At 40.6% G+C, this 10786-nt stretch overlaps 1 protein-coding gene across 2 annotated transcripts; it reads left to right on the forward strand.

Moving 5' to 3' along the window:
* The first annotated feature begins 258 nt into the window (after nucleotides 1-258).
* Nucleotides 259-10382, forward strand: Cenpw (centromere protein W). 2 transcript variants are annotated; one of them, XM_076927932.1, is made up of 3 exons: nucleotides 299-535; nucleotides 8893-9006; nucleotides 10232-10382. In XM_076927932.1, exons 1-3 carry the CDS (start codon nucleotides 416-418, stop codon nucleotides 10256-10258), a joined length of 261 nt encoding a protein of 86 aa, XP_076784047.1. In that variant the 5' UTR covers nucleotides 299-415; the 3' UTR covers nucleotides 10259-10382. The 2 variants fall into 2 exon arrangements, with proteins under 2 accessions (XP_076784048.1, XP_076784047.1); XM_076927933.1 differs by lacking the exon at nucleotides 10232-10382 and having other exon boundaries at nucleotides 259-535; nucleotides 8933-9010.
* The last annotated feature ends 404 nt before the right edge of the window (nucleotides 10383-10786 follow it).

Consider the following 10786-nt stretch of genomic DNA (forward strand, 5'->3'; position numbering starts at 1 on the left):
GCACAAACTTCTTTCATTTACTTTCTAATCCAGTGGAATCCAGCGCTATATGGAGAAGCTTGGTGAGCACAGAATGCTTTTACTGGGCTTATTGACTATTTTCACAATTTCTATCCCTTTCTTTGGAACCGAGAGTCGAACTACAGAACCATAGAAAACTGCAAACTATAGCAAAACAAGCCCAAGCTCTTGGAGCAGTGAGCCGGCAGGCATCCTTTCCCCGGGGAAGTCCATCCTCCAGCCTGCGCCTCCCAGGCTGTGGTGGGCGTGGCTTGCGCTAACGTCACTGCCGTGCGCCAACTGGCGGCAGATTCAAATCGACCGCTCTGGGGTGTGGAAGTGGCACGTCCTTCTCGGGCGAGCGGCCCTGCGATCCGGGAAGCCGGGGCAGAGGGAAGTGAGACGGGCCGTGAAGATGGCGATCTCCACCACGGTCTCGAGGCGGATAAAGCGCAAGGCGCCCCGCGCCTTCCTCAAGCGCACCTTCAAGCAGAAGAAGCCGTGCCTCCGTCTGGAGACCTCCTGCGACCTCCTGGTAAGTCCCGCGCTCTCCGCCCGCAGGCTCAATAGGCGTGACTGGCAGCACCCCAACCTCGCCAGGACGCCGAGCGCCCCTGCACCCGGGGAACGATCTTTAAAGACATCAACCAAAGCCCGGCCTCTTATTGCTTCCGGGAGCAGCCATTAAGGACACCGGCTCTGTGATCGTTTACATGAGCTGTGTATGGAAGGTAAACCGGCTACAAACAGATGTGACCTCCTGCCTCCCCCAGCTCCTCTGTGATGTTACCGAACACATCGCTCTATGGCCGCTGCACTAGGTCCCGTACTAAAGGACAGTGATCCACAAGTGATCATGTAGCCGTGGCGTCAAATTTTTAAAACTTTCAAGACTGTCGTTTTTCAGACTCATGTTTACCCGAAATATAATGCTTTCCACTAATTGGCCCCAATCCAACAACTCTATGTTTTTGCCTGGAAGTAAATTCAGTTTGTGTTCTGTTGTTTGTTTGTTTGTTTTTTGGGGGGGTCAGGGAGTAGTTTTTGTTTTTGTTTGTTTGGAGTTTTTTTGTTATTGGTTTTTTGTTTGTTTGTTTGTTTGTCTGGTTTTTCAAGACAGGGTTTGTCTGTGTAGCCTGGCTGCCCTGGAACTCCCTCTGTAGACCAGGCTGGCTTTGAACTCACAAAGATATGTCTGCTTCTGCCACCACCAGTGCCACTCTCAATATTAATGACCTTTGTTTGTTTTAGAGACAGGGCTTCTCTGTAACTGCCCTGGCAGTTCTGGAATTCAGTTTGAAGTCTAGGCTGGACCTCACAGAGACACCTTACCCCCCCCCCCCCCCACACACACACCCCTCCCAAGTGCAGGTGTTGCTCACCACCACGCCTACAGTTTGTTTTGATTTCATCTACAAAAGGAATATTACATCCCCAGATTGAGCCACAGGAACACTTCCTTTCCTCTTTTCTGAAAGCATGTCTCTTCCAGATGAAGGTGAAACACTGGAGTTATTTTTTTCTCTGCCTTCCCACCTGTTGGATTCTTGCAGGGCTTCTATTACTTTGTTTTCTTTGAGAGGGGGCTTCACTATGTATAGGTTGGCTGGCCTGGAACTCAGACTGGCCTTGAACACAGGGGTACATCATCCTGACTTTGCCTGTGGGTGCTGGCATTAAAGCTGTTGCCCATCCTCCCTTTAAGATTTATTTAAAAATTGTTTTTACTTATGTGTGTCTGTGAGTCTTTGCCATATGTGGGTGCTTGTAGCTTGCGCTAAGGGCAGTTGTCAGGTGCCTGACAATGGATGCTGACAGCTTGGCTCTTCCAGAAGAGCAGCAGAAGCTCTTAACCATGAGCCATCTCCAGATACTGGTTTTTTTTCTCTCTCTCTCTCTTTTTTTTTTTTTTTGTTTGAAATTAATTTTTTATTGGATATTTTATTTACGTTTCAGATGTTATTCCCTTTCCCCATTTCCCCCCACCCCCACCCCCACCCAGAACTTATCCCTATCCCATCCCCCCTCCTCCTGTTTCTATGAGGATGTGCCCCCACACACCCACCCACTCCCACCTCCCCACCCTCACCCACAAATTCCCCCACACTGGGGCATCCAGCCTTCACAGGACCAAAGACTTCCTCTCCCACCTATGCCTGACAAGGCCATCCTCCCCTACATATACAGCTGGAGTCATGGGTCCCGCCCTATGTGCTCCCAGGCTGGTGGTTTAGCTCTGGTTAGTTGGTATTGTTGCTCTCCTCATGGGGCCACAAACCCTTTCAGCTCCTTCAGTCTTCTCTCTAACTTCTTTATTGGGAACCCCATGATCAGTTCAATGGTTAGTTGTGGGCATCCGCCCCTGTATATGTCAGGCTCTGGCAGACCTCTAAGGAGACAGCTATATCGGGCTCCTGTCAGCATGCACTTCCTGGCATCCACATCATCGTCTTCCTTTGGTGACTGAACATGGGATGGATACCCAGGTGGAGCAGTCTCTGGACGGCCCCTCCTTCAGTTTCTGTCCTACACTTTGTCTCCATATTTTCTCCATGTGTATTTTGTTACTCCTTCTGAGAAGGGCCAAAGCACCCACACTTGGTCTTCCTTCTTCATGAGCTTCATGTGGCCTGTGAGTTGTGTCTTGGATATTGTGAGCTTTTGGGCTAATATCCACTTATCTGTGAGTGCATACCATGTGTGTTCTTTTGTAATTGGGTTACCTCACTCAGGATAAGAATTTCATGAATTCATTGATTTTAATAGCTGAGTAATACTCATGGGTCCTTGTTATATGTTGGAGCATCTTCTGGGTATATGCCCAGGAGTGGTATAGCTGGGCCCTCAGGTAATGCTATGTCCAATTTTCTGAGAAACTGCCAGACTGATTTCCAGAGTGGTTGTACCAGCTTGCAATCCACCAACAATGGAGGAGTGTTCCTCTGTCTCCACATCCTCGCCAGCATCTGCTATCCCCTGAGTTTTTGATCTTAACCATTCTGACTGGTGTGAGGTAGAATCTCAGGGTTGTTTTGATTTGCATTTCCCTGATGACTAAGGATGTTGAATATTTCTTAGGTGCTTCTCAGCCATTCGAGTTTCCTCAGTTGAGAATTCTTTGTTTAGCTCTATACTCCATTTTTTAATAGGGTTATTTGGTTGTCTGGAGTCTAATTTCTTGAGTTCTTTGTATGTATTGGATATGAGCCCTCTATCAGATGTAGAATTGGTAAAAATCTTTTCCCAATCTGTTGGTTGCTGTTTTGTCCTATTGACAGTGTCCTTTGTTTTATAGAAGGTTTGCAATTTTATGAGGTCCCATTTGTCAATTCTTTATCTTAGAGCATAAGCCATTGGTGTTCTGTTCAGGAATATTTCCCCTGTGCACAGGTTTTCAAGGTTCTTCTTTACCTTCTCTTCTATTAGTTTCAGTGTATCTGGTTTTATGTGAAAGTCTTTTATCCACTTGGACTTGAGCTTTGTATAAGGAGATATGAATGGATCGCCTCATTCTTCTACATGCTGACCTCCAGCTGAACCAGCACCATTTGTTGAAAATGCTGTCCTTTTCCCAGTGGACAGTTTTAGCTCCTTTGTCAAAGATCAAGTGTGGGTTCATTTCTGGGTCTTCAGTTCTATTCTATTGATCTTCCTGCCTGTCTCTGTACCGATACCATGCAGGGTTTCTTTTCTTTTCTTTTTTCTTTTTCTTTCCTTTTTTTTCTTTCTTTTTTTTTTTTTTTTTTTTTTCCTTTGTCTTATTACTGTTGCAGCTTTAAGTCAGGGATGGTGATTCCCCCAAAAGTTCATTTGTTGTTGGGAATAATTTTCACTATCCTGGGGTTTTTGTTATTCCAAATGAATTTGAGAATTGCTCTTTCTATCTCTATGAAGAATTGAGTTGGAATTTTGATGGGGATTGCATTGAATCTGTAGATTGCTTTCGGCAAGATGGCCATTTTTACTATATTAATCCTGCCAATCCATGAGCATGGGAGATCTTTCTATCTTCTGAGATCTTCTTTGGTTTCGTTCTTCAGAGACTTGATGTTCTTGTCATACATATCTTGCACTTGCTTGGTTAGATTCACACCAAGGTGTTTTATATTGTTTGTGACTATTGTGAAGGGTGTCATTTCCCTAATTTCTTTCTCAGCCTGTTTATCCTTTGAGTAGAGGAAGGCTACTGATTTGTTTTAGTTAATTTTATATCCAGTCACTTTGCTGAGGTTGTTCATCAGGTTTAGGAGTTCTCTGGTGGAAGTTTTAGGGTCACTTAAGTATACTATCATATCATCTGCAAACAGTGATATTTTGACTTCTTCCTTTACAATTTGTATTCCTTTGACCTCCTTTTGTTGTCTAATTGCTCTGGCTAGAAATTCAAGTATTATAGTGATAGATAGGGAGTGAGTGGGCAGCCTTGTCTAGGTCCTGCTTTTAGTGGGATTGCTTCAAGTTTCTTTCCATTTAGTTCGATGTTGGCTACTGGCTTGCTGTATATTGCTTTTACTATGTTTCGGTATGGGCCTTGAATTCCTTTCTTTTGAATACTTTTACCATGAAGGGGTGTTGAATGTTGTCAAATGCTTTCTCAGCATCTAGTGAGATGACCATGTGGTTTTTCTCTTTGAGTTTGGTTATATAGTGGATTACACTGATGGATTTTTAAATATTGAACCATCCCTGCATTCCTAGGATAAAGCCTACTTGATCATGATGGATGATTGTTTTGATATGTTCTTGATTTGGTTTTCAAGAATTTTATTGAGTATTTTTGCATCGATATTTATAAGGGAGATTGGTCTGAAGTTTTCTTTGTTATGTCTTTGTGTGGTTTAGGTATGAGTGTGATTGTGGCTTTATAGAACGAATTGGGTAGTTTTCCTTCTGTTTCTATTTTTCGGAATAGTTTGAAGAGAATGGGTACTAGGTCTTCCTTGAAGGTCTTATAGAATTCTGCACTAAAACCATCTGGTCCTGTTTTCTTTTTTGGAGGGGGGTTGGGAAGACTGTTAATGACTGCTGCTATTTCTTTAGGGGTTATGGGACTGTTTAGATGGTTCATCTGCTCCTGACTTAACTTTGGTACCTGGTATCTGTCTAGAAAATTGTCCATTTCATCCAGATTTTCCAATTTTGTTGAGTATAGGCTTTTGTAGTAGGATCTGATGATTTTTTTGAATTTCCTCAGTTCCTGTTGTTATGTCTCCCTTTTCAGTTCTGATTTTATTAATTTGGATACTGTTTCTGTGCCCTCTGGTTAGTCTGGCTAAGGGTTTATCTATCTTGTTGGTTTTTCTCAAGGAACCAGCTCCTGGTTTTGTTTATACTTTATATAGTTCTTTTTGTTTCTCCTTGGTTGATTTTAGCCCTGAGTTTGATTATTTTCTGCCATCTACTCCTCTTGGGTATATTTGCTTCTTTTTGTTCTAGAGCTGTCAGGTGTGCTGTCAAGTGGCTACTGTATGTTCCTTCCAGTTTCTTTTTGTAGACACTCAGAGCTATGAGTTTTCCTCTTAGTACTGCTTTCATTGTGTCCCATAAGGTTTGGTATGATGAGCCTTCATTTTCATTAAATTCTGAAAGGTCTTTAATTTCTTTCTTTATTTCTTCCTTTACCAAGTTATCATTGAGTAGAGTGTTGTTCAGTTTCCACGTGTATGTGGGCTTTCTGTTGTTGTTGTTGAATACCAGCCTTAGTTTGTGATGATCTGATAGGATGTCTGGGATTATTTTAATCTTTTTGTATCTGCTGAGGCCGGTTTTATGACCAATTATATGGTCTATTTTGAGGAAGGTATAGTGAGGTGCTGAGAAAAAGGTATATATTTTTTTTTTTTATTTTAGGATGAAGTGTTCTATACATATCAGTTAAATCCAATTGGTCCATAATGTCTGTTAATTTCATTGTGTCTCTGTTTAGTTTCTGTTTCCATGATCTGTCCATTGCTGACAGTGGAGTGTTGAAATCACCCACTATTATTGTGTGAGGTGCAATGTGTGCTTTGAAAGTCGATTTTATATGATATTAGAATTGCTACTCCAGCTTGTTTCTTGAGACCCTTTTCTTTGAAAATTGTTTCCCAGACCTTTACTCTGAGATAGTGTCTGTTTTTGATACCTCAGTGCATTTCTTGTGTGCAGCAAAATGCTGGGCCCTATTTATGTATCCAGTCTGTTAGTCTATGTCTTTTTATTGGGGAATTGAATCCATTGATGTTAAGAGAAATTAAGCAATTAATAGTAATTAATAGTGAATATTGCTTTCTATTATTTTTGTTTTTAGAGGTGGAATTATGTTTATGTGGCTATCTTCTTTTGGGTTAGCTGAAAGAATATTACTTTCTTGCTTTTCCTAGTGTATAGTTTCTCTTCTCATGTTGGAGTTTTCCACCTGTTATCCCTTGTAGTGCTAGATTTGTGGAAAGATATTGTGTAAATTTGCTTTTGTCATGGAATATCTTGATTTCTCCATTTATGGTAATTAAGTGTTTTGCTGAGTATATTAGTCTTGGCTGGCATTTGTGTTCTCTAAGGGTCTGTATGACATCTGCCCAGGATCTTCTGGCTTTCATAGTCTCTGGTGAGAAGTCTGGTGTAATTCCAATAGGTTTGCCTTTATATGTTACTTGACCTTTTCCCTTACTGTTTTTAATATCCTTTCTTTGTTTTTTTTTTTTTGCATTTAATATTTTGTTTATTATATTATGGGAGGAATTTCTTTTCTGGTCCTATCTGTTTGGAGTTCTGTAGGTTTCTTGTATGTTTATGGGCATCTCTTTCTTTAGGTTAGGGAAGTTTTCTTCTATACTTTTGTTGAAGACGAATCTTCACTCTCTTCTAAACCTATTATCCTTAGGTTTGGTCTTCTCATTGTGTCTTAGATTTCCTGGATGTTTTGGGTTAGGAGCTTTTTGCACTTTGCATTTTCTTTGACATTTGTGTCAATATTTTCTATGGTGTCTTCTGCACCTGAGATTCTCTCTTCTATCTCTTGTATTCTGTTGGTGATGCTTGCATCTATGACTTCTGATTTTTTTTCCTAGGTTTTCTGTCTCCAAGGTTGTCTCTTTGGGATTTCTCTATTGTTTCTACTTCCATTTTTAGATCCTAGATAGTTTTGTTCAATTTCTTCACCTGTTTGGTTGTGTTTTCTTGCAATTCTCTAAGGGATATTTTTTTTGTGTTTCCTCTTTGATGGCTTCTACCTGTTTACCTGTGTTCTCCTGTGTTTCTTTAAGGAAGTCATTTATGACATTCTTAAAGTCCTCAATCATCATCATGAGAAATGATTTTAAGTCTGAATCCGCTTTTCTGGGGCTTTAGGGTATCCAGGACTTGCTATGGTGGGAGAGCTGGGCTCTGATGATGCCAGGTAACCTTGGTTTCTGTTGCTTATGTTCTGTGCTTGCCTTTCACCATCTGGTTATCTCTAGTGCTACCTGCACTCACCCAGCTTCTCTGAGTGCAGTGGTTCCTCTGCTGCTCTGAATGTAGTGGTTCCTCTAGGAAGGGTCAGGATGTAGAGTCTTTATGGGAGCAGACGAGCCAGATGTCTGCCCCAGCAGCAAGGACCAAGCAAGGGGTGGAAGAGGAGTGGTGTTTGGGTGGGTGATAGGTCCTGAGTGCCCCAGGCTCCTATGCGTAGCTCTGGGGCATAGGGTTGTGGAGGAGGGTTCTTATCTTTTGCTCTGAGTACAGTGGTTCCTCTAGGATGGGTCAGGATATGGTGTCTAGGCAGTACTGGGTTTCTTGACTATTATAGAATTATCTTCTTTCTTTCTTTCTCTCTTTCTTTCTTCCTTTCCTTTCCTTTCCTTTCCTTTCCTTTCCTTTCCTTTCCTTTCCTTTCCTTTCCTTCCTTCCTTCTTTCTTTCTTTCTTTTTTTTTTTTTTATTTCTAGAGCCAAAATAATAGTTCCTCTCTCCCCGGGCAGGGGCTGGGATACCTCTTGTGTCACTTGTTCTTGTTTTCTTTTCTCATACTCTAGGAGAAATTTATGTACCATTGTTGCCCTCCCATGCCGACTTCTTGGCGGTGGCTGAGACAGTGTAAGTGAGCTGGGATTCCCTTGAAGTATACTTTCGATAGTTTAATTCTGTTTTCCCTGGAGCCTAATAGAGAATGAAACCCGCTTGATGAGGAATATCCAGGAGGTTACTACCTGATTCAAGGGCTTGTCAGGCCTTTCTCAAGTAGCTAGTTTCCATTTTCTGTCCTGGAGTGCCCTGCAGCTATATGGACTCTGGTGGAGTGCTGAAGGTGTCAGGGAAGAGAAGCAGAGTTGAAGCCCACTTCATAGTGGTAGAGAAGGGAAGATCTTTCAGGCAGTTCTTCCCGGGTGTTGTTTTCAAGTTCTATCACTTTTGTTAAGCAGTTCCTGTTTAGGCTTTTGTTCACTGACATTTCTTTCCTTACAGCTTTCTGCTCTCCATTAACTTCATAATTTTACCCAATAAAGCATTCTGTGCTATTCATAAAGTTTGCACCATTTAAAGCAGCACATTTTGTTTTTTTGTATGAATACCATACCAGTTAGTTGTTGAGATGTTGCTATTATTCTCAGTGTTTCAAATTCTGATGTTGTCTCCCAGGGTAGTGTGCAGCCTCATGGAATGATTGTTCTATTATCTGGGAACTGGAATCAGGAGCCTTTGTCGTCTTTGTTCAGCACAATACCCTGAAGCTTCTGAGTCATTATTGTTTGAAATACTTGGTAACTGATATAAATAATAATAGAAAGAAAACTGTGAAAACTATCTTTTAACAGGTTGTGAATAGTGCCCTCACACACCTGGAAAAAGCTGTGGACTACAACGTTGTGAATAGTAAATTTGTGTTAAAAAGGTTTCTATATTATCTAACACTACATGTGCTTTGCTTTTAAAGATCCATTTGAATTGCCTACTCTTTGTTCAGCGATTGGCAGAAGAGTCCAGGACAAATGCTTGTGAAAGTAAATCTGGAGTTATCAAAAAGGACCATGTACTGGCTGCAGCAAAGGTAAAATACAAATTTTCTTAGTAAGCAAGAGGTAACTTAAAAATACTGCTATGGCCATCATTTTTGTCTGATTCGAATACTTTTTATTTCAAAGTACCTGTAGGCTAGTATAGTACTCAGTCAGGAAGGAGTGTAAGGTGCACCGGCGAGGACGGTTGGTGAGCTCTGTGAAAATGCACAGCAGTTTTAGGACTTTGTAAACTGTTTAAGCACATGGTACTTTTTTTGATAGTTCCCATACTAATATCTCTTTGTTGGCCCGGGTTACAGGCTTTTGGAAGCCAGGCATTGGGCATGACCTGACAATTTTTATGAGGCTTTTAAATACTCTTCAGTGGGAAACACTACAACTATTAAAACCCAAATAAGGACTTTCCTGAAAGCAATGCAGTGATTAAGAGTATAAAGAATATATGTAAGTGCTTTCAATTTAGGCTGCTGTTTTTTTCTAAATATATAACATACTTAGCATTTTCTAAAATTTTCTAAAACTTTTAATGCCTTTTATTGTCCGCCTGCATGCATGTGTGCATGTGTTTGTGTGTGTGTACACAGGTACATGTGTGCACCTGTCACTTGTCACGGCATACCTGTAGGTCATGGCAACTTTCGGCAGTTGGTCCTCTCTATGATGTGGGATCAAACACAGGTCATCAGACTTAGTCATTACTGTCTCTACCTGCTGAGACAGCCCATGGGATCTGAGGTCTGGTTTTCTTTTTAAATTGTAGTAGCCAGATTCTTTTGAAGTTTTATTTTTATTTTTTGAAGCTAACTTAGGGCCTCATTCTTCCAGTATTTTTACAACCAAATGTTTCCCTTTGTCTTATTTCTGCAACATTTAATGTCTTGAAAATTATATGTGAAGCACCACCTGTTAAAATTCCAGCTTGCGATGTTTTACATTGAGATGGATTTATACTGCTTGATACTACTTTATACTTGTTTGGAGTTTGAGAACATTTTTTTTAATACTCTAGATCATTAATTTGTTGGCAGGGATAACACACGGCATGATAGCCAAAACCTGTTTTGAAATCAACTGTTTTGATACTTCTGATTAGAATTGGCAAGGTTTGTGAATGAAAGTGACTATAAAACCAGAGAATGTTTCCCATTTATTGAGAGAGGTAGACTGTGTTAGAGAAATGCAGAACCTTGCAGATCAGTGATTCTGACTTGTTTTCCATAGCTATAATATGCATCTTCATTTCTTCCCTTACAGGTAATTCTGAAGAAGAGCAAAGGCTAGGTATCAACATGTGCTTGAGAACTATATGATGTGTCAAGTCATAACAGAACATAAAAACACTTTGTATATATCAGTTTATATTGTGTATTATTAAAACATTGTATATGCATTTTATTTCTTTTAAGCAATTATGCTTTATTCACTAATGGCTTCTGAGTTTCTTTTGTGTTGCTGTATTGTTGCTTAATGTATCAAAAATGAAATCATATGAATAGCTTGAAGAGATGTGCACTCCTTCAACTGAAGCTTATGCCTTTGAATTTAGCCAGAATTATGCAGTGAATTTAATTTCTGAGAAAGCAACATACAGTAAAATCTGGGTACATTTTAAATATGTTAATTTTGGAAGCATTTACAAAGCACTAGTTTTGTGTTACACTAGTAGTAATAGTACAGTTTCTCAACTAGAAGATTGCAAGCATCAGCTAAGGTTTCCACAAACTTGTTTCCATCTATAAATCACAAACAAGAAGATGTGAATCAAACTGACGTGCTTTCTTCAGTCCCAGGATTTAGTAGAGAAGGCTT

This window comes from Arvicanthis niloticus, chromosome 30 (assembly GCF_011762505.2).
Source record: "Arvicanthis niloticus isolate mArvNil1 chromosome 30, mArvNil1.pat.X, whole genome shotgun sequence".
NCBI lineage: Eukaryota > Metazoa > Chordata > Mammalia > Rodentia > Muridae > Arvicanthis > Arvicanthis niloticus.

What these genes read in the sequence shown, in the direction of transcription:
- Cenpw (XM_076927932.1), top strand. Translation starts at nt 416, where the DNA reads ATGGCGATCTCCACCACGGTCTCGAGGCGGATAAAGCGCAAGGCGCCC. An exon ending in AGACCTCCTGCGACCTCCTG is followed by an intron (nt 536 to 8,892) that starts GTAAGTCCCGCG and finishes TTGCTTTTAAAG; the next exon opens with ATCCATTTGAATTGCCTACT. An exon ending in ATGTACTGGCTGCAGCAAAG is followed by an intron (nt 9,007 to 10,231) that starts GTAAAATACAAA and finishes CTTCCCTTACAG; the next exon opens with GTAATTCTGAAGAAGAGCAA.